This window comes from Leopardus geoffroyi, chromosome B3, assembly GCF_018350155.1.
Source record: "Leopardus geoffroyi isolate Oge1 chromosome B3, O.geoffroyi_Oge1_pat1.0, whole genome shotgun sequence".
Classification (NCBI taxonomy): domain Eukaryota; kingdom Metazoa; phylum Chordata; class Mammalia; order Carnivora; family Felidae; genus Leopardus; species Leopardus geoffroyi.
The window spans coordinates 47,231,690-47,255,551 of NC_059337.1; the positions used below are offsets into that span (position 1 = coordinate 47,231,690).

General features: G+C 45.1%; 1 protein-coding gene across 5 annotated transcripts in view; it reads right to left on the bottom strand.

Annotated features, from left to right (window-relative positions):
- The window catches only part of CGNL1 (cingulin like 1), a 160,027-nt gene that overhangs the window by 14,571 nt on the left and 121,594 nt on the right, over positions 1 to 23,862 (bottom strand). For 4 of the 5 annotated variants that reach the window (XM_045449615.1, XM_045449617.1, XM_045449614.1 and 1 more), the window contains 6 exons: positions 18,501 to 18,707; positions 17,163 to 17,267; positions 11,960 to 12,112; positions 10,888 to 11,058; positions 6,223 to 6,384; positions 3,324 to 3,413 (listed from right to left, as the gene is read on the bottom strand). In XM_045449615.1, coding sequence (XP_045305571.1) covers positions 3,324 to 3,413; positions 6,223 to 6,384; positions 10,888 to 11,058; positions 11,960 to 12,112; positions 17,163 to 17,267; positions 18,501 to 18,707 — 888 coding nt within the window. The remainder of the gene's footprint in view (positions 1 to 3,323; positions 3,414 to 6,222; positions 6,385 to 10,887; positions 11,059 to 11,959; positions 12,113 to 17,162; positions 17,268 to 18,500; positions 18,708 to 23,862) is intronic. The other variant, XM_045449616.1, reaches the window with a different exon arrangement.

Sequence of the window (23,862 nt, forward strand, 5' to 3'; positions counted from 1 at the left end):
TCACACTTGGCATTATCTGCACTTTGTCTTGTTAGTTACCATTTCTGGGGGCATGGTCCATCTCTTCAAACACAGCACTCAAGGACAGGGACCACTTTTGATCATTTTGCAGCCTTACCACCACATGCTACTTATGCACACAGTAGGTATCTGTCACACCTTACGGGCACTGGTAGATAGAACACTGGGGAGTCAGGAGATCTAAGGCAACTAACAACTAACTGGCTGTGTGAATTGGCAAGATTGTGGGTGGCCCTAGCCCTCAGATCTCTTGTGCACTGCACGAGAAGTCTGGGGAGAGGAACTTGGAACTCCTTGCCACATCTAAGATTCTCTGAAATGCGTTGGCCATTTACTGATACTTCCGGACAACTTTTTTTCCCCGAGCTTTTCCACAAAAGCCTTCCCACAAAGACTAGGGGGAAAATGAGAGATGTTTGGGGGGAAGCGAAATTCAGAAAGGGAGCTTGTAAGAATGCAGGATTTAAGTAAGAGCTGTAACCTTTTCCTTTTCAATTTAAAGAGAGCAAGACCCAAAAAGTATAAATTCCCCATGTCTTCTCTTTTCAGAGCCTGATAGCAGTTTGCTGAGGGTCCAGGGCTGACGTTATAAATCAGCTTGGAGATACGAGACAGGCACCATTTCCTGTTCTTTAGGAGATGTCCCTGTTAAGGAGGTGTCATAGGTTTGAGGGGGCAGAGAAGAAGGCATCTTAGTTTTGGAAGTTTCCCCTTTCTCTGATTCTGGCAGGAAGGCAGCAGGCACATGGCCCTAGACGTTATTAAAGTAAGTAGATTGAAATCAGGATCCAACCATCTATACCCTTCCTTGGAGCCTTTAGGAGAGGGGGGAAAAAAAAAAGGCTCAGATTAACCTTGACATTGACTGAGAATTAAATGTAATGTTTTCCAGTGAGGCAGGTATTTGGAAAACCCATTTCTCTGCACTATGCTTCCTCACGAATCCAGAGGCAGCAAAGGCCAGAAGATGGGCCCTGGGCACTGGATCAGGAGACAACACTTCAAGTCAGGAGTTTTGTTTTGTTTTGCTGTTGTTTTAGCAATTCCTACATCAATTTGAACATGATGCTCCACTCTTCCGCTTAAAACAGATACCAGGCTTCACCTTCCCTCCCTACCTCAGAGAGGGCAGGGCGCAGAAAGGAAACAGAAGAGGAAAACAGAATGAACAGGACAAAGACGCGGGAGACTGTGGAACCCTCTCTTTGGACTTGCAGCTCAGACACAGGGAAGGATGGGGAATTAAAGAGTGTCTCAGACACTTGGTTATATGCAGCCAGTCATGGCACCTCAATGTTAGAATTTGGAGAAGCCTCCAGGAATCTCCTGAACAAACAGCCTCACTTTCATAGACTTTAGAGAGTGCGCTCAGAGAGGCTAGGACTTTCCTGGAGCTCCCTGAGGCTGTTGCAAGAGTCAGGCCCTGGACTCAAAGTCTGGTGCTCTTTCCAGCAGTTCTATGCCCCCCGTGCTCAGGTGAGAGAAGGAAGAAGGGGCCAAAAGAAACTGATTTAAGTGATCGGTGTTCTTAGTTTTAGGCCATCAGCTGAGCAGAGGGAGGCAACCACTTTCTGTGTCACTGGGTCTGTGTTTTGGTTTTGGTGTAAAACATGGGGTATGGGAGTCTGTTTTCCCTGCCTGGTTAGGGACTGGATGACAGACGTTCCCCCCATTCCCTGCATACATCATGAGAACATTAGCAAAACAAATTCATGGCCACTTCTGTTATCACGAATGCTCAGCAGATCCTGAAATGCCCTGTGGCAATGTGGCCGCTCAGCCAAGCTGGCAGGAACACGTCACCAAGCAGCTTTTATACCAGTGTAGGAACTTAACAAAATGCAGACTTTAGCAAGAACCCGTGAGGGCTCAAGTGTCAAGGCTGGGCTCCCCATCTGGACTTCAGATTTTCACGAGAGTCTTCTCTGAGCTTCTGCAGCTCCAGCTGGTTGGGCTGCCAGCCCCCTAAGCAGGATGCTAACAGCACAGCACAGAACACGCAGGCAGAACTGAATCTGAGCTCAGTGGGAAGGGAGGACGGAGCCTCGGATTGCAAGTTCTTCACTCTCAGAAGCAAAACAGCAGGACTGTTGTGCTTGTTTGCAAAGAGCCTGTCAGTAGGGAAACAGTGGCAAATGGAGAAGAAGCCAGTGATTCCCCTCTGACTCTGAAGAGGAGCTACCAGCTTGGAATGGCACTGTCCCCAATCACTGGCACCTCCAGTTTTGGGGCATCCTGAGGAGGGGCAAAGGTGGCGCATGTGGATAAGTAGAAGACTGAGTGACCTGAGGAAAGTGCTGCTTTGGATGAAGATTTTGCCCAAATCAACTTGCCTTTCTCAGATTTTTCATTTTAATCCTTTATACAGATATTTTTCTCAATTATACGCAGCATCATCCAAGGCTTTTAGGTTTTGTTTGCATTGTTTAATTAAGAAGGTGCCCAAAGCAAGTCAAGTGGCAAAGAGCTTTCCAAATGTCTATGTACAGCTTCTCCAGGACCATGTTCAGCCCAGCATACAACTGAGTTGTCACTGAGAGTACATCCCTTCAGAGGTTTCTACAGGCAGCCACATGTATCATTTGTAAATGAAAGGCTGAGAATAGAGAATACAGGTTCTCTTCAAAACTGCCACTGCGTATTTTGAATCCTGTCCCATAATGGTTCCATGTGTGATCACTCTAAACTTTTTTTTAATTAAAAAATGGGAAAAAAAAAATTCAGAACGCTTGGGATTACATGGAGTGTAGTTTGGGAAATGAGTTCTATTATCTACGGCATGAGGACAGAGAGAACTGCCCCTGCTATCTCCAGGTGCTGCTATACGGATAGATCAAAGATAAGGGGAATTCCTTCCCTTTGAAAATTGCAAAAAGCATTCACTTGGAAGGGATGGTTATTGTATGGTGAATGCCTCCTAGGTGTCTCTATTGCTTCTCAAAGGAAAAGTCTGCACCACATCATTCACTTTCCATGGCACTAACACAGTGTCAGCCACAAAATTTCACGCAATTGTTTGTTGAACTAATGATTCTTACAGCCTCCGCTCTAAAAGCACTTTGCCCATCATGGCCAGTAGATTGTTACCCATAACCACTCTGGAAACTTTCACCTTGCGTGCTTTAAGTTATACGTTATATCTCTGTCTTGGTGGCTTACTATGGGGAAGACTACTCAGTCCTCCATCGTTTCCAAAGGGCAAGAACTTTTCTTCCCTCCTCTGGCCAAATCCGTGGGTTTAACCTCTCACATTTCCTTTTTCACGAAGGACAATCCATTCATCATTCAACTACACACAGTACCTGTTCCCTGCTCCGAGTGATCCTCTCAGACAGCAAATCTGAATTATTTCTTTCTTCTTCCAGTTCCATCTCCAGCTGAGACACCTTGTCCTAAAAAAGAAGGAAGACACAAACACGCCCAATGGAACTTGCACTGACCCGGGTTAAGGGCAAGTACTGCCCTGTGGAAAGAAAACCTCAAGGGAAGATCAAAGCAGGGGATCCTTAGCGTTTGGGGAAAGGACGTGTCTATTTCCCACAATGCCCAAAAAACTGTGTTTTATTGCTTTCATAAAGTAAAATGTAATTGTGCATTTCCAACGTACATATTACCCCAAACCCTAACATAAGCACTAGGGATATTTTAACATGTTTCCTTCATGTCTTTTTCCCCCCTCATGAATCAAAGATCTACCTAAGATCTACCTAAGGCTAAGGTCTCCAAGTTACCTGTTAAAAGGGAATGTGTGTGCTCAGCTATCATCCAAGACACACTTCTCTAAATATTCCAAGCTCTGGACAATGCTTTTCTCTCTCTGCTGCTCAGGGTTTCCTAAACCTTGCAGGAGTAAAGTCTACGACATACTTTTGCACCTGCCTGTTTCTTCTAGGGAACCTCATGCACTTTGCACTGTGGAGTCCCAAATCTGCACCAGAGTAACACAGAGACAGTGGTGGTCCATTCTGTTAAACCAGTCATTACAGAAGAACTGTCATCTCTTTCTTCCTCGCTGGGCCTTTATTTAACACCACGGAGTGCTAAGAGAAAAGCATTTTGAAGTAGCTGTGTGTACGAAAAAAGAGGCTTCTAACACAAACCACTCTGCTTGTGGGGTTTGCGCACATGTTTCTCCTGTCACTAGCCAATTTGTCATATGTCTGGGTTAACTCAGAGCCACGCACGCTAAAAAGCAATTAGCATGGTGAGTTTTTAAACACGAGTCTGTAGCATCTGTACGTAAACACTGTCTCTGCAATTGTCAAAGTTGGCTGACAAGCTATGGACGCCTCTGTAAATGCCAAAAATAAGACTCACAGAACTCATGCGAATGAGTAAATGTCTGTGAATGCCTTCCCTGTTGGTGAACAAAGTCTTTCGGGAACCTAGAAAGCTCCCTCCCCGGAGGCTGAGAGTCCCAAAGTCCAATCTGGAAGGGAGAGCTGGGTTCCGCACCAAGCCCCGTGTTTGTTCAGTGGTTCCTAACTCCTCCAGGGACAGTTCTGCCTTTGTCAGAAATCACCAAGGGTCCACAAGTGCTGTGTTTACATAAAACAGCCTCTGAGTTTCTGAGTCTAAAGAAAACGCCCAATTGTTGAGAAAGCCCTGGAATCCCGAGAATTAACTTGCTAAACGCAGCGAAGGAACAGGAAAGATATTAGTCCCAGCAAGACAGTCCTGCCAGCCGTCCATCAGGGGAGGGGACATGCCTCCCATGTGCGTCACAGAGGTAGGCCTTTGAGAGCTACTAGTCCTGTAACTAATGGAGAAATAACTAAACCACTGCACAGGGGAGAGTGAGGCCCAGTTATGTCACTGCCTCTAGACCTGGAGTTGGCAAAAGGTTTTAGTCAGAACATTCTAGAAGATGACACCCCAATGTTTAGGTAAAAGCACCTCCTCACACGGTTCTCTTCCTGCCTAAAATCTGTACAATTCAAAACCCACCAGGAGCATTCAGGGGGCCACTACACCAAAGGTTCTTACACCACTGCCTGATGAGGCTTTAGCCTGCTTTTAACCAGATTGTTTAGGTCCTTGAAAAATCACTTCCTAGTTAACCAGGTTGACCTTAGCTTTCCTTAAAATGAGCCCCTCTAATGAGATCAGAACGAGGACAACAGCAAAATACACAGCAATCCTACAAAAGAACAACAGAACTGTAACCAGGTAATTCCAGCCTCTAACAAGGGCCCATCTAATAAAATCTTTAATGGTTGAAACATCACTCCCTAGATAAAAATTGCTACTAAGTCTCTTGGAGGTTTTAAAAGTTATTTCTCTTCATTTGCAAAATCAAATCAAAAATTCCATGGGTTTTAAATTCAAACTATCTCTCTCTGTCCTTAAGCACTTTTATCAAAACCTTGACAATTTTAACTTCTCCCCTTGGTGGGGGGCTGATTCTCTTTCTTTCTCTAAACTCCATTGAGATGTGGGTGTGTGTGTGTTGGGGGGTTGTTGTGGTTTGGGGCTGGTTTTGTTCTTGAGCATTACTCTGTTTTACAGGCTCAGGGAGACTGACGTTAAGGTCCCTCCTATCATGCTCGGTAGCCTGCTCATGTTCATATTCTAGTCCTTGATTCACACTCATCTGCCGTGTTGTGTTTTCACCCTGTGAACTGATCACCTCCAGCTGGCGATTCCAGTGAGCACATCCTGACCTACTGTCTTGGGTTATGTACATACGGTGTATCCAAACAAGAATTGAGCCACACAGTTTGCCACTAGCTTGGGCAAGGTGGATCATCTGTCAGAAAAAAATGGGCCAGAGTCAGGAACAGGAATGGAGCCATGTGGTGAGGCAAGTGAGAGCCAGCAGTCAGGCAGTGTGGGTGCAAGGCACAGCTCAGCCCCTCTTTAGATGTGCAGCCGTCCTACCTCTTCTACAGTGGGAAGCACCTCCAAAGCAATCAACAGGAAATGCTCCGTCTGTGTGCCCTTATGTAAAGTCACCTGGCCTCTTTGGGGCTCTGTTTTGTTTCCTCTTGAAGACAACGAGGGCACTGTTTCCATCATTCCTTTCAGCTCTGATGTCCTATGCGTCTACCAACTACAAGCTTCTTCCTCAAATTGAGAAATGACTACAAAGGTCTGGCTGTTCCAGAAAGTAAAAACCAAAGGCTTAGGTGTGCACGGCTTCTCTTGTGTCCCATGCTCCCCCTCCACAGGCCCCAGCTCACGCTCACGCGGCCTACAGACCTCCATCTGCTTGACGAGTCTGCTTCGGTCATCTTTGAGGTGACTCTTGGCCTCCAGCTCATACTCCAGGTCCTTCAGGGTCTGCTCCAGAAGTTGCCTTTTTGTAAGTGCTTCATCCTGAGCTCTCTGGTGGTCCCGTAACTCTTCCTCCATCAGACGCATCTAGAAGGAGTGGGCGGTTATCTGGGCTGCATCAGGAGCACCTGGACAGCATTTGGACAGTGCAGAGGCTGACCCCAGCGGTGATCAGGGGATGCCCACGTACTGGAGATCAGAAGACCCTGAGCAAGTTCCAACTCCCTCTGGGTCTCAGTTTCCCCTTCCTCTAGCTACAAGTAGTAATCCCTTGGGTTCTAAATTCAATGTAGTAGATGTTGGTTAGCATCTTGAAATTAAGTGTAACAGAAAATATCAGAGTAGAGCAGTACAAGCAGATATTGCTTTGTGAAACCTTTGTGCCAGATATTCATATATTTGTATGGACGTACCTATTACTGGGTTGCGATGCGAGATTTCTTTCTTTCCACATAGGTCATAGCCAAAAACACTTGAAAGTCACTGAACTAGGTAAGTGCTTCCTAGAGTGCAATTTACTACCCACCTGTACCGGCATCATCTCAGTGCAGGGTCAAAATCAGGGGAAAATAATAACTAATGACCCCAAAACAACCTACAGACACAAAATCTAATAATATAAATGTGCAGTATTAGGTGAAAACCTCTGCCTCTAGAAGAAAATCCTGTATCAGCTGTCATAATTTACAGTGTTTTTTTCATCCACAAGGTGGCACTGAACTAAAGGCTTTGAAAAACGTGCCACAAAGAGATTCATACACAAGGGGCTGTCCATGTTTTCTACTTCTCTGGAAGCTCCCTAAGGGAACCAGCCACCTCAGCACACAGTAGGTGTTCCTTACACATCTGTGTGGATTGATTCAGTGAAGACAAAGGCTATCTGTTTTGTTTCCAACTTCCTTTCCTCTTGGAGCTGGGGTGAAAGCACTCTTAGGAATAACTACACCAGGGGTTTATTTCCTTCAGAGAGTATATGACAGTGAGTGGCAAACTCCATTAAAGAAGAGCATCCATGGGGCGCCTGGGTGGCGCAGTCGGTTAAGCGTCCGACTTCAGCCAGGTCACGATCTCGCGGTCTGGGAGTTCGAGCCCCGCGTCGGGCTCTGGGCTGATGGCTCAGAGCCTGGAGCCTGTTTCCGATTCTGTGTCTCCCTCTCTCTCTGCCCCTCCCCCGTTCATGCTCTGTCTCTCTCTGTCCCAAAAATAAATAAACGTTGAAAAAAAAAAATTAAAAAAAAATAAAAAAGTAAAAAAAAAATAAAAATAAAAATAAAAAAAGAAGAGCATCCTTTGGGGGTGCCTGGGTGGCTCAGTCAGTTAAGCTTCTGACTTCAGCCTCAGGTCATGATCTCATAGCTTGTCAGTTCGAGCCCCGCACTGGACTCTGTGCTGACAGCTCAGAGCCTGGAGCCTGCTTTAGATTCTGTCTCCCTCTCTCTCTGCCCCTCCCCCAATTGCATGCGTGCCCGTGTGCACTCTCTCTCTCCCTCTCAAAAATAAACGTTAAGAAAAAAATTTAATTAAAAAAAAAAAAAAAAAAAACCAGCATCCACTGAGGGTATTTTCAGAGAGTTGGGGAAGCCTCAAAGATGGTCTTTGGGGTGGCCCAGCAGGTTGGCCTAGTTTCGGAAGTCCAGTGGAAAGACCTAAGGGAATGGGTTCCTGTCGTGGAGGCTGATCGGAACACCGGACCTTTCTATGACAACAGCATAGCCTTGAGGAAGATTTCTCCAGTTACAGACCTTCATCTGGCTTGGTGGTAACTGAACCAGAGCACAAGGGGAGAATCATCCCAAGGAAAAACAATGACGGAACATTCTTTAGATACTATACTATAGCGCATTAAAAAAAAAACAAAAACAAAAAACAAAAAAAAAAACCTCTTCAGGGGCACCTGGGTAGCTCAGTCAGTTAAATGTCCAACTTTGGTTCAGATCATGATCTCATGGTCCGTGGGTTTGAGCCCCGTGTCAGGTTCTGTGCTGACAGCTCAGAGTCTGGAGCCTACTTCAGATTCTGTGTCTCCCCCTCTCTCTCTGCCTCTCCCCTGCTTGCATTCTCTCTCTCTCAAAAATAAACAGTGAAAAAAAATTGTTTTTAAATCTCTCCAAAATAAAGTTTTAAATTACAAAAAAACCTCTGTGACTCAGTTTCCTTATTTGTAACATGGGATTATCATAAAACCTACCTTAAAGAGCTAAGATGAGAATCAAATGAGATTAATACCCGAAAAGAAGTTTGAGGGTCAGAAAGACTGACAAACCAATGCACAGCCCGCACTCCTTTTTTTTTTTTTTTTTTTTCCCCAACGTTTTTATTTATTTTTGGGACAGAGAGAGACAGAGCATGAACGGGGGAGGGGCAGAGAGAGAGGGAGACACAGAATCGGAAACAGGCTCCAGGCTCTGAGCCATCAGCCCAGAGCCCGACGCAGGGCTCGAACTCACGGACCGAGAGATCGTGACCTGGCTGAAGTCGGATGCTTATCCGACTACGCCACCAAGGCGCCCCCCGCACTCCCTTCTTGATACCCTTCCCACTGCCCAGCACATTCCTGTCTTCTAATGGCCAGTATGTCCCTCCTAACGTCTCACAAGGGCTATGTCAAACTAAGAGTACTCAATACAAATATGCACCAGAGAATACATATAGTGTCTAGAATCATAAGTAAGCAAGTAACTTTTGAACCCACTAGTGTTACCTTTAAGTAGTCAGAACTGCCCTTCGCTAAGTGGGATTTAGAAAACAAACTGAATAGTGAATTTTGAGTCTTAATTCTCTAAAGATTACCTTCATCAGAACTTCCTAGATCCACACCAAAGGCAAAATATGTAAAACATCTATTTCTCTTAAAGCAAAGAAGGCAGTGCTGTGGCCCTGAGGATAAACCACTTTTTTGTTAATGGACAGTTTTAACTCAGCTCAACCGAAACACAGGGTTAGGAGCAGTGAAGAGTGCAGCTTAAGCTTTTCAAGGATCCAGAGTGACCCTAGCCTGTTTATTCACTTTTGTTTTAAACAACTCCACTGATTTCCATAGCTTAATGCAAGGCGGTATCTGATTGCAGTTTCCTTCCGATGAGGTGTCTGTTTCTGCCATTTACATGGAAACAGTGTCTCATAGGGTTACACCACAGAGAAAAATCTAGGAAGGGTCATCTTTGCTTTCACCCTAAGAAATCCTCTTTTGAATTACTGCTGTTTTATAAACAATATAGGTCTCCTGCTGGCCTTAACGAATCTTTCTGGATCTCAGTTGCCTCATCTAACTAGAGGATCTCTAAAGTTCCTTCCAATCCAAAGATTCTAGCAGAACAATAACCGTTACACAGAGAGTTAACAGGAAGCACTTTGCAGGGGTCATCGTGACACTGTGATTTTTCCAAAATCAAAACAGCACACCATGTGGTTGTTGGTGTTAAGACGCCAAATAATCTGAATCTCCCCTCCCATTTGCCATAGAAATGCAAATGACTTTTTTTTTTTTAATGCCGAAGAGAACTGTGATGTCACTATGCTAATTTCAATGATCTGTGGAGTCTTGTATCATATGATGCTGAAGCTGAGGGGACCTGTTATCAGGGTCCTTCCAGAAGTGTTCTAGAGGTCTGTAATAAATATCCATTGTTCTCTCACACGGTTATAGCACTGACTCATGGGTAACATTTCTTTGATCATCAAAGACATTAAAAGTTTGTTTTTTAAAGAAAATCTTGTTTTCCTGTGGAATCTTGGCACTGCTTGTGAAAAAAAAGCAAGTCTTGGAATTAAAAAAAACCCTTAACATTAGTGTCCAGGACATGCAAGCCTCTACTCTATAGTTTCATGTGTTATCTCATTTCATTACGGAATGATCATTATTTTGTATACTTTTAAAGAGGAAAGAGGAGATGCTCAGAAAGTTGGGGTAACTTGCTCAAGGTCATCCAGCTGGCAAGAAGCACAGCGAGAAATCAGCAGACGCTGTACTTGTATTTTAGAGCCTTCAGCTTTCCATTAAAATAATCAAAAACATTCCCTTTTTCTTAGTTCTTTACGAGTCAAGACTGAAGGGAGCTAACATTTGAGTTACTTTGCTCTATTATTCCTAAATATAAAGCTAAAAATGTTTTAATAATTTCAGTACTCATAAATTCCTGAGGATTTCTTTTTGTCTCCACCCATCGTTGTTCTGAAGCTCTTGTCTATCCCAACCACCCTAATAAAAGTCTATATTTTCTAAATGAATGGCAAAAAGTGATTGTTTACTATAATACTTGCTCTATGATTAAATTAAAACATTAATACACAGGAATCATTTGGGCACAGCTGGGTACACCACTCGTGCTCCACAAATAGCAGCTAAACAGTTGAGGCAGAAAATCTTGAATTAATCAAGAAGATGGCCACATTTAAGTTATGTCAGAGGCCCTAGGACTTTGTGTCTTAGAATGCCATTTGCCCCATGTCTCCTAAGGGTTAACACTGAAGAATCAACCACCAATGCCGTCTTAAGATCTACCCCAAGTCTCTCCTAGAAAGGTTTAAAAGCAGTCTCTGAGGATAGTTTGACTAAGGGGTAAACCAGGAACTGATCCAGCCAGGCATTACCTCATCCTGCAGTTTCATGGCAGTCAGACGTGACTTTTCAGCCTCTAGGGTTTTCTCCTTCAACTGCCTTTGCATTTCTGCAAGCTCCCTGCGATTTTTCTCCTTATACTCATCCAGCTGGTTCTGGAGCTCCAGGGTTGATATGCGGGACACCTCGACAATGTCAGCCATCTGGAAGGGGTGACATGGATGTGAGCCTACCCTGTGATGCCCCATGTGGGGCCAGGGAGCGAGGTCTGGGTCCCATCTAAACACAGAACACACAACTCCTCTTCTTGCTTTGACAACCTCCCCCAAAGACTGTGCAGAGAACCTTGTCATGGGCTGTCCAGGCTCAGTCACCTCTAACTTGGAGGCAGCATGGAGGGGTGAACAAGCACATGCTTTGCAGCTCGATATATAGACCTTGGTCATGTCCTTGCTTTGCCACGTACCAGCTACATAACTGGGACATGTACTTAAACCTCTCTGGGCCTCGGTGGCATCCTCGTCCTCGTTGGAAATACCAGAATCACAGTATCTATCCTACAGGGTTGCTGTCAGAATTAAAACAATACGTTACAGAATTCTAGTTACAAAACAGCTAGTAAAGTGACTGGTACATAGCAGGTTATCAGAAAACGACAGGCACTCCTGTTGGCTCCTAGAATGTGGGGAAGCCAGTCAGCTTTGTGCCCTTCTCCTTCTGGGTACTCTGGGGCAGAGATGAGCTGAGAAGACAAGTGGCAACTACTGGCGTTTGGAACTGTCTTTCACGCTCCTGGACAAAAAAGATGGACGCAGACACAGAGACTGTGAATGAGGTAACACCTGTGAAGTCTGCACTTACATGCCAGGCTCCTTTGGGTAACTGTTGAGAGGAGCTGGGCCCAGATTCCAGAGGGTATTTTCTAGACCAGTTTCCCTTTAACTGGGATTCTCAACAAGGCCAAAGAGCTGCTTCAGTGAATCTGGGAATCTGACACATTTGTGCTTAGACTAGGTACAGGTTTCCTTAGCTCCCACCAGGCCCTCCAAGGGCGCTGGGTCCCCATGGTGTTCTGCCCACACCTCTCCCTCCCCTACCCCTCACCTCCTTCTGCAGTTTCTCAATGGTCTTATCCAGGTGCCATCGCTCATTCTCCATCTCATTCTTCAGTCTCCTTAACTGCTCCTTCTGCTCTGTCTCATCTTTAAGCTTCTCAGACAACTGCTTCTGCTCCTGGGTGGCCCGATTCAGATTTCTCTGCAGACAGCAAGCAAAGTACAGGGCTGTCACCACCTACCTACCAGGTCAGCCAAAGGCACAGGTGGCAGAGGGAATTCTGCAGCCACACTACAAAGTAATCAGACCTGCTACATCAGTGATAAGGAAAAGGAATAAAGCCATCAGAAGACACAAGGACATTGTTGGTTCTGAAATTTGGGAACCCAAATGTGAAGTTGACTTAGCCAAAAACACACATGAGAATGAAGGGGCAGACAAAGGATTTATTATAGAAATATAGAAAATGGTCAAGGCTGCTGGGGGTAGCAATTAAGGACAGTGTCTGAAAACACGGCATTTTCAAGTTCATGCTTGAAAAGTGAGGTAAAGATATAACAAACCTAAAACAATGTGGCAATTTACATCCTGTGCTATACAGCATTATACTTCATGTTCTAGAATCTGTTCTGCTAATGACTCTTACAGTTAAAATAGCTAAAAATCAATCTATGAGGAAAGAGAACATTGTCCCATAGGTCAAGAGTTCATGTGGGTAGAGGAAGTTGTAGTCAACAGAATCGTGGGTTGGACTCATACACAGAAGAAAAGGGAATGTGGCAATCCACAGGTGGGTAAACTTGATGAGCAGAAGGTGTTCAATGGAAAAGGCAGTACTTAGAAAAGTGCAGTGTTATTCAGTGATTCAGCACCAAATCCTGGTACGTACCATAAAATGAAACTATCCTGAGGGCGCTGTTTGCCCTGGGATCCCCCCTGAAGCTCTCACCTCACCCGGTCGCATAGCCTGACATTCGTTTTGTAAGAACATGCAATTCTAAAACAAAGTCCTAAAATATCTTAGAAAGATGGCTGAATGTTAAGGCCATTAGTGCAACGACAGCAAGAAGGCGCACAGCTCAGAAGGGAACAGCATGACCCAGATGTGGGCTGGATCATCTGGAAAATGTTATCGGGTCCTGAGGGCTGAATGTGGGTTAATATAGGTACTGCTTAGGACCTGTGTCTTGTGTCCATGTAGACGCTGTGTAAGGACAATGGTTTATATTCATACAGTGCTTAACAGTTTACAAGCTTCTGTCACATGCACCAATTCAGGCATCTTGAAAACACTCCCAAATCGTTTTGGGCACTCCTGGTTTGCAGAGTATAGCCAACCATGCAGCTGGCCAACCCTGTGACCTGGGGCCAAAAAGCCACCCATGGAGGCCTTCTGGCCCCTCCACTCTGTCAGGTTAACTGCACTCCGAGAACCAGCCAACACAACTGGGCTGCTAAAGTTAATTGCTGCGGTAAACCAAGGTCAACAAAAGCTGTTGGGAGAAAAGAAGGTGGTAAAAGGAAGGTAATCAGAAGTTCAGTGTGGGGGCAATTAGCAGGAGTGTGTCCCACCACAGTCCAGCTGGGCACATACCAGAAAGAGGGTCACCTCCTGGGATTTGTGTCTGTGGTTGATTTAGTGGTATTAGGGGCAAAGGGGAGCCCACAGGGTAAGGCAAGCGAGGTAGGGTTCCATGTGTGGGAGAAAACTGTCAATAATGTAAATTCCTGAAAAACAAGCAATACAGAGTGACATCAATGGCTTTCTGTGGGATCCAACTCAATGCACGCCTCTACAGACCCCCCAGCCTCTCTTTTCCAACTCCTGGATCCCAATCCTGGAGGCTCCAGGCCAGCAGACAAGCCAGCCCTGGCTCCATCCAACCTCCATATGGTGTATGCATTTCTGCTTCACCCTTGGCTCGGGCAGGGCTCCCTGCCTGGCCCTGATCTCCTGTGCCACTGGAGACACCAGACTCACCCACTCTGGGCCTGGGGCCTGGCCAAAATCCTGCACTCCCCACCCCAACACACATACATCTGCTTGGAAGAACAGTTTTGCCCAATTATTTAAAAAATATTTCTTGTAGATTGCTCCATTGCAAGGTAGTGAGATCTGTCAAGGCAAGCAATAGGTTTTCTGTCTGGGTATGTCTCATAGTCCAGATTCACCATCAGGCATAAGATAAAAACACAGTGGTCGAAAATTAATACCTACCCCCAAAAGTTGTCTAAAGACGTCTTGTATCAGAATCACCAAGTAAGGACAGAGTATTCTTTGCCTTAAATGCGGATTCTAGCCCCTTGGGATGGAATCACAGTTTTTCTTAGACTGGGACCCACAAATTTAGATTTAGAAGTTACCCAGATAATTCTAACATACTTTAAAGTTTAGAACAATGTTCTGCCTCCTCATTTCTTCAAGAAATGTATTCCAATACATCATTGCTGAGAAAACCTGTTCAGAATCCACATGAAAAGAAGCTAACTTCCCAATATGCAGTCAGAGGAGTAAAATGCTGTTGCTACAGTGACTGTATTTCCAAGACCAGCAATGCAAGCCCATTAACTAATACAGGGACCAAAATTGGGAACAAAATGATCAGTGAGGGGAATCCAAAGCACCAAGTTAGTGAATGTATAGTAACACCCTTGAGCTTAAAAACCACTCTCTGTCAATGGACACAGAGCCTTTTCCTAATATGACTAAGACCCCTATTCGTCCATATTAACAATAAGCAAGTGCAAGTGAGCTTATGGGTTTACAGGAATGACAGGCTTAATCAGACGGAAGCTGGGGTGACAGCCCCTGAGTTACGGCTGACCTGAGTGAATCCTAGTACAAGCACGTTCCTCTCTGCCCCTGCGGAGGGGGAAGCTGTATTCGGAAAGAAAAGCTGCAATTAAGTGTTTGCAAATCTGAACTCTTGAAAACACTTCTCGGGAGTGTTTTCAGGATGCCCAAGTTACTGCATGTGAGAGCAGCTTATAAATTGTAAGCACTGTACAGATATAAACTATTGTCCTCACACAGCCTCCGTGGGGACACAAGACTGAGTAGGCCCTAAGCGGTATCTTGCCACACAGTAACTGGGGACTGGAATGGCAGAAGCACTGGGGCTTTTCCCCTCTGTCATCTTGATGCACACAAGTCCAACAGAATGGGAGGTGGAGGCATACGGAATCCATACCATGATCCACCCCCCCCGAAGGAGAGAACTGTGGCTTCTCCAGAAAAGGTCTCTTTACTTCTCCACCTGCAGAAGCCATTTCTCAGGGGAAACCTAGACATCGCTGCCGAATGCAGCTCACGTAGATTTGCACAACAGCACATCCTACCCCAAGCGGGAGGGGCCGAGCCGACAAACTGTGGCATCTTACAACCCACTGCCACCTTCTGACTCTTAATAAGTCAGACCTAAGTTCACACAGTCTTCAGCTACTATGTGAAGAAATACACGTCTCAATCATGAAGATGCCACGGATTGCTAAAAGCACAAAGCCTTCGAAATACAAAATGCTGTGTGTGTGGGGGGGAAACCCAGTTACTCTTTCCTCTTCCTTGAAGGGTAAGTTCCCTTTCCGTTGCCAGCTTAGGGAAGAGAGGCGTGCAGAAAGTTACAGAACCACAGGAGCTGGGTGTCTGGTTCCTGGTTTTAGAGAAAACAAAGTGATGGCGCACTTTGCTTCTGAGACCAGCTGAGATAAGGAAGGTGAGACTGTTGGGCCTTTCTGGGCATTTGCCAGGTGGCGCACCGGCCACGCCTGCCATTTCCAGTTCCCACCGTCCCAACGCCGCTGGGGAAACAGGCCTGAACAAAAGCAACACGTCAGGGAGAATTTCCAAGGCGAGGCCAGAGATCTGGAGGTTGGGGTGGGTGGGGATTACAAGAAGATCTTTAGGCCCCGAGGCTATCATCTGCTCTCTCTGCGAATTAACCCTGAGCTGCAGATTCACAGCTGTGAAACTTAATGGTTTGACCCAAAGATGAGAAAGACAGGAGCCTGTAACAGCTGCACCCAGCATTCAGGGTGGATACGACAGGACACGAAGGTGCAGATTTCTGACCCTGTAGAGAAAATATGCTTTTTCTCTCTTCCCGTCCCCAACCAGCTCACAGATTCGCACCCTGTGCTTCGGAGTCAGGTGTGTAGTCAGCACAGGCCTTTAACAGCAGCACGGTGAATCTGTATTCCATGCAAAATTAACCTAACAAGGGTTTGTAACAAAGATCTCAACTGAAAGAAACAAGACCACGGTGAGGAGAGTCAGACACCAGACTCAGAAGAAAACTGTTTGCAAAAACACAGTCTCTGTGCAAGGCTGGAGAGAAGGCACAGACCACTGATCTGGGGGTGACAGCTGACCTCAGTGAATCCTAGTTACAGCAGGTTCCTCTCTGCCCCCTGAGAGGGGGAGCTGTATATGGAAAGGAAAGCTGCAATGAGGCATCAGGCAGATTTATAAATCTGAACCCTGACTGCTTTGTCACTTTTCATATGCCCCTTCCCCACCTACCCTCGTTGACAAGTGGGTCCTAATGGAAAACGTTAACAATCTCCTTTTTGACAAACTGCTCAAAATCACTGGCTTTTGAATCCTCAGAAACTGCCTGAGGAACCCTTGGTGCCGGTTCGTTAAAACCCGAGAGCAGGTAAAGGACGTATCTGGTTCACACTGAGGTCGCTGTGCAAAGTCATTTTAGAACTTTAGTGCAGGCTTTGGTTCTTTGTTTGTTTGTTTTTTTTTAGAATGTACTTCCACCTATCTTTCTAACCTTCAAATGGGAAAACCTAATTTTCTAAGAATCTACTGATTTTGAATACAGATAGCTATCTCATTTCAAAAAAAACGGACGTCCTCCTGCTCCTTTTAATAGTCGTCCTGAAGGACTGTGCTCTATGGAGTCCATTTGCCCAAAGGAGAAAGGAAATTGACTTCTGCCAGAGAGGTGACTCCACACTGCCTTGGGGACCAATCCTGCCGGCCTTCTCACACAATTCATATTTTATCTTTGGAAAGCTGTCAAGTTCTTTAATGTCTATACAGAGGTTTCTCAACCTCAGCCAGATAATTCGTTGTTGTGGGGGTCGTCCTCTGCTTTGCAAGGATGTTAGGTAGCATCCCTGGCCTCTACCTACTCGAGGCTGTTGGCGAGTGGAGTGGACCAATGGCAGTCTGTACATGCCTCTTCAATTTTGCTTCTCAGGCTTCCTGTATGAGGAATAAAGACAACAGCTCTGTGTTTACCTGAGCATCTTCCAGCTCATTCTCCAGGGTCCTTCTGGCTGATGTGGATTCTCTTTCTTCCTTTCTTGCATGCACAAGGGCCTCCTCTAATTGTTGGGCTTCTCTCTACGATGAAACAGGGTCAGTGTGCATTTAGATGTGTGCTATGCCTATAAAGTTGACTCAGTGGCATGGAAGGAACACAAGAGATATCTGAGGACCCAGCCAGCAGTGGCTGTGGTCACAGTGTGCCAGCCACAGACCCGTGGTAGCTCGCAACAGTTATGTTTGTTTTTTTTTTTTTTTTAATATTTATTTATTTTTGAGAGAGAGAAAGAGGCACATCCTGAGCAGGGGGGGGAGCAGAGAGAGGAGACACAGAATCTGAAGGAGGATCCAAGCTCTGACCTGTCAGCACAGGGCCCGACGCAGGGCTTGAACCCACAAACGGTGAGATCGTGACCCGAGCTGAAGTTGGTTACTTAACCGACTAAGCCACCCAGCTGCCCCACAACAGTTATGTTCTTAGATGTGTGTGACCATCTGCGGTTACCTACTTAGCCAGATGTGAATATCCGAATCATTTGACTGAAAATACAAATATCAGGCCTCACCCTTGGAGCTTCAGAAACAGCAGGTATTGAATGGACGCAGGCACACAGAGTTTTGGAAAAGGCTTCCAGCTGATTCTGACAAATGACCATTTTGGAAGCCCCTGTTGGAATACATCTCCCTTTACATTTCTTTTGTCCTCTCTTTTATTTTTTTTAAGTTCATTTATTTAGAGCTCGAACTCACCAACCGCGAGATCATGATCTGAGCCGAAACCAAGAGTCAGATGCTTAACTGACTGAGCCACCCAGGTGCCCCTGTCCTCTCTTTTCAGTGCCAGCTCTCACTGCCCTTGGTAACATGTCTCTTGCCAAGAGCCTCCCGCTTCTAGATATCTGGCAAACCAGACCGTCGGTTTGTTAAAACCTGTGCAACTTCAAAATCCATCAACTAAGTGTTCAAAAAGAAAACATAGTCATGAGTGACCGGGTCCAATGGTGGTATTAGGATGGCCTTTCAGACATTTAAAATCCTCTGTTCAGTGTCAAAAGGTTGAGTGTGCCTGATGTCTGGGTGAGTGGGGACCCTGACTTCATCAGCCCTGACCTTCGGGGAAGCCCGTCTCCCATGTTTACCACCCACAGGGAACAAGAAAAGTAGCTTGCAGAGAGGACTTATTCACGACTGCCTCCACCTTTCCTACTGAATTATGCTAATAAATCCCCTTGCACTTCCGAAACCACTGACACAGGAGAAAAGACGTTTCCGCAGCTGCCAAACCCGGGCTTGGGGCCCAGCGAGCCTTACCTCGCACTTCTTGAGCATTTCCTTCGCTTTGGCCTCGTCGCATTTCATGTCAGCAATCTGCCTCTGAAGCCGAGCGACACTCTGCTCCAGCTCTTCGATGCTTCTGCGCAGCTTCTCATTCTCCTCCTGCAGTGCCTTCACGTGCATTTCAGCCCCCAGCTGGCTCTGCTCTGAAGTGTTGCTCCGACTGGCTAGGACCTCAACATTCTGTTAAAGACATGTAGCAAGTGAACATGGGACCCACTGTCAAGGGGCAGTCCCCAGCTTGGAGCAGGGAGGACATTTATTAAAAACCCTCTATGCGCCAGGCACCGTGCTAAGCCGGGGAACCACACGCTATAGCCTGGAGGCCAAATCCAGCATGCCACCTGTTATTAAACCTAAAGTGTTATTGGAGCATCGCCACGCCCACTGGTGAGCACACAGTCTACGGCAGCTTTCACGTTACAACAGCAGAGTGAGTGGCAGATGCCTGAAGGAAAGGCCTCTGATGCTGCAAACCTACGATATTTACCACCTAGCTCTTCACAGAAAAATGTTGTCAACCCGTGCCTGTATTAAGTCTTTGACATGGGATTTCAAGCTTTTAACAGCTCTAGGAGGTGGGTACTATTATCACTATTTTACAGACAAAGAAACTGAGACTTGGGTAGATAAGGAACTTGTCCAAGTTCACTTAGGAGGAAGTGCATTCGGGCAGACTGAATCCAGAACCTGTTCTTGTAACCACTGCCTTCTGCTGAGTTCATGGCCCTGACCTCTCACCACGCGCAGGGCCCCTTAACAGGAGTTCTGGATGAAGGATGCTTTCTGTTTATAGATTTTTTTTTTAAATGTCCAATACAAAATGGAAATTAAAATTCACTTAAATTATGATACAGCTCCTGGTGCAAGCTCTAGGCACGATCTTCTGAAAATGAGCTCGTGCTGCACAAAATTCATAACAGAAAGGCATGGTGACAATTACAGTGTGGTTATTGTTAGTTCCAGATGTTGCATGGGCTTTTTCTTTTTTGGCTCAGCAACACAAAGTGATGATAAGTGGCCTTGTCCAGAATTCCACTTCTCCCAGAAGATCTCTTGCCTTCCATCTCTCCACTACTACAAAGACGCCAATGTCAGCAAATCTAGTGCTCACAACACAGCGCTGCAGATGCCTGCAAGGAATGGAAGGCCCAGGGAGGGCAAGCTGTGGCTTCGAAGGCTATGTCATGGCCCACTTGGGAGAACTATCTGCCGGAATTGCTTGCTTACTTGCAAGTAGCCTTACAGAAATATCTTTAAATCTTATAACAGTACAATAAGCTGTATTAGCCTGCACTGAACCAATTAGAGCGTTTCAGAAACCAAAGCATCTTTTCACAACCCAAAAGTTTAATTCCATACATCTTGGAAAGGCCATCACAGCCAAGCTACTGAGTCAGAACATGGTTAGCTTGCATTGCTAAGGAGAAAAGTAAAGTGCCCAACAGCTGGGACTTCTCAGGACTACGTGGGTAACCTCTCCTACTGAAACCAGCAAGATGAACAAGGAGAAATAAAGTGTGGTTGAAAGCCTGAGGAAGGAACCAAAGAATCCAATAACTGGCCAGATGGGGAAGGAGAAAGAAAAGTCTAGACTGCTCATTACTGCCCTAACTTTCCCAATAAACATGAGACTACAAAGAGACAGTTATCAGGACAGTGTGGCACTGGCATAAGGATACATACACAATGCAATAGAATTGAGAGCCCCAAAATAAACCCAACATTTACAGTCAACTGATTTTCAATGAGGGCACCAAGAAAATTCAATGGGCAAAGAACAGTCTTCAACAAAGGGTGCTGGGACAAATGGGTACTCACATGCAAAGAGATGATTTCACACCCGTTCCTTACATAATTCACACCCATTCCTTACATAGTACACACAAATGAACTCAAAACTGATCACAGACCTAAATGTAAGATTTCAAAAACAAAATTCTTAAAAGAAAACAGGAGTAATAAATATTTGTCACCTTGGTTAGGCAGAGTTTTAGATGCAACATGAAAAGCACAAGTAACAACAACAACAAAAATAGGTAAACTGGACTTCATCAAAAGTAAACACTTTGGTGTTGCCAATGATACCATCAAGAAGGTGAAAAGACAACCCACAGAATGAAAGAACATAGTTATAAAGCATGTATCTGATAATGGACCCATATCTAGAATATATAAAAAATTCTTCAGCTCAATAATAAAAAGATAGATAACCCAATTTAAAAATAGGCAAAGGATCTGAGTGGACCTCCTTCCAGAGAAGGTCTACAAAAGTCCTATAAGCACATAAAAAGATGCTCGACATCATTAGTTATCAGGGAAATGCAAATCAAAACCACAATGAGGTGCCACTTCACACTCACCAGGATGGCTATCATCAGAAAGACAGATGATAGCCACTGTTGGGGAGGCTGGAGAGAAACTGGAACCCTTATACATTGCTAGTGGGAATGTGAAATGGTGCAGCCACTTTGGAAAACAGTTTTGGAGTTCCTTAAAATGTTGAACAGAGTTATATGACCCAGAGATTCCACCCTTAAGTTTATACCTAAGGGAAATGAAAACCTACGGCCACACAAAAACTTGCACAAAACCTCAGAGCAACATTATTCTTGATAGCCCAAGAGTGGAAACAACCTAGCTGTGCATCAACTGATGAATGGGCAAACAAAATGGGGTGTATCCATACCATGCACTGGCTCCAAAACGAATGACGTACTGAGCCATGCTACAACATGGATGAATATTGAACAACATTATGCTAAGTGAAAGCAGCCAGTCACAAAAGCCCACATGCTGACATTTATACAACATGCCCACACTAGGCAAATCTATAGAGACAGAAAGTAGATCAGTGGTTGATTGGGGCTGAGGGTGATGAAAATGTTCCCTGAAATTGACAGTCGTGTTGGATGTACAACTAACTCTAGGCACACACTAAAAACTACTGGATCGTGCACTTTAAACAGGTGAACCATATGTCATACAAATTATATCTCAACACAGCCAATTCAAAGAGGAATAAAAGACAAAGGAAACTTGGATGCGGAGTTGGGATGGAGGGGAGAGATGAGGGGTTTACCTCAGTGGTCTGAGGTCGGCCGAGGCACAAGTGAGAGGAAAGAGCAGGCTGGAGATACCTGCCTAAATCTGGTAAAGCAAAGAACGCACTCATGCAGTCAATGCTCCTTTGTTCACCCAGAAATCTCATCAAGAACAAGACCACTGACAACCAGATCTCGCTGAACCTGAATTCAGAACTAACTGGCGTCCTGACCTGCTAGATAAAGGACCCTTTGTTGTGGTGTGATGTTTAGGACTTGGTATTCTGTCCGCAAGTGGTGGAGGCACATCCTGAGTTCTGAGAGCTTACTTGCAGGGAAGCCAGGCAAGTTAATCACTCGGTTTATGGCTGGCTGGCAGGGGTCTGCTCCAGTCCTAGCTTTCAGTAACACAAGCTGAGTGGGACTCCAGGGAGCCTGAATGGGTGGAGACACTTAGTCTTGTTTTGACTATCTGTAAAGTATGTTTTTCTCCTGTCTTCATAGTGTGGTAGACCATAGTATGTTTACAAATAAATTTACCTTAAGCCTCTGCTGGTAAACCTTTCTGGAACCCATCCCTGTCCCTGCCCACACACACAGTCCCCTATGTTATATCAAGCCCATAGGACTCCAACTTCCTTTTCCTGAAACCATACCTAATTCCCTGCATATTTCTTTGTTCAAGGCAGGTCTTACATGCAAGTTCTTCTACACGACTTCCCAGTGAAGAAAATGAAACTGGTCTAGAGGACCTCCAAAAGCCCCCCTTCCAACTCTGAACTTTGATCTATGTGTCTTTTCCAAATGCTTAAGTTTGTATCTCAGGAATGTTGGCAAAGGCAGAACTCTACTGAGCCCAGAGCTGGTAAGGACCTATGCAGAGATCACTGGAGACAAAGTACTGCTGACCTCACTGAAGTTACTGGAACCATACTAGATAAAGGACCTTGTGTTGTGTTTTGATGTTTAGGTGATTCTTTGATCTTAAGTCCTGTATGTCATAACAAGATTAGAGAGACTACTGCATCATATATAAAAGTAAAGACCACACAGTTTCTAACGATTCCTTTAGCCATATCATTATCACCTATGTGATATCTATTTTAAAAGAATTGCATAAACTTGCTTTTTAATATTTTAACTACTATTTATTCATGCAAGCAGGCATAAATAGTCAACAGAAACAAAAATTCCACTGCCACTGCAAAAGGCTGGAAACACCATACTAGGCCATCGCCACAAGGGCAAAAGTAGCAGATGTGCTATATTCTGATGTTGTTCAAGACAGATCCACCCCTTAAAATTGCACTGAGATCATTTCTTCACCTTTCAGGCAGCCAAGGTCAGAAGGTGGGTGGGTGGTATAAGGGGAACCCAACACACACACTGCTGGGGGGCAGCTAGAAACTGATATGAGCTCCTAGGGGGGCAATTTGGTAGTATCAATCAAAATTATAAAGTACATTCCCCTGTGACCCTGCAACTTCTCTTCTAGCACTTTATCCTACATGTGTGCAAAATGACAATACAAACAGGATTATTAATTGCAGCATTATATTAGCAAAAGATTGAAATGAACTAAGTACCAACTGATGGGGCACTTGTTAAATAAGTTCTATCAGTTCAGTGATAACCTGAGCAGCTGGAAAAATAAAGTAACAAGAAAGCAAGGAAAATGGAAGGGACAGAACAGTACACACAAGAGCAAAGTTTGTGTAAAAGGAAGGTAATGGGAGTTAAGTATGTAATTACCCGGCTACACAAGAAACTGGTAACACTGGCTGGCTGTGAGGAAGGGAGGCAGAGTTATGGAAAGGAGGAGAGGAACGTATTCCCTTGCAAACCTTCTTATAAGTCTTGATTTCTGAACAGTGGAAATTTAGGAGAGATTACATGTTTTTAAATAAATACACATTTTCTTTGAAAAGACGATCAATGGCCACAGGCACTTGGAGGACAACCACCTCCCCAGACCAGTTCTCACCTCCTCCAGCCTCTAGAAACCCTTCCACAGCACATTCACAGATACTTCTGGGCCATGGAAGACAGCAGAGCCTGGAGCCTGGGGAGCAGCTGTACAAACAGAGCACAGCGCCAACGAAATCTCCCACGCGGGTTCACATAGTTAAGAAATTCCTTTTCACCACATATAGGTGGGAGAGTGGAAAAGGCCCAGATGGCCCAGGACTTGCACTTATATGAGCATGTCTCCAAAATTTCCACCCAGCAACCTGTAGGAAGAGAAGTCCAATGTGGGCTGATGGGAGGTAGCCAAGGGGCTGCAAAGAACTCCC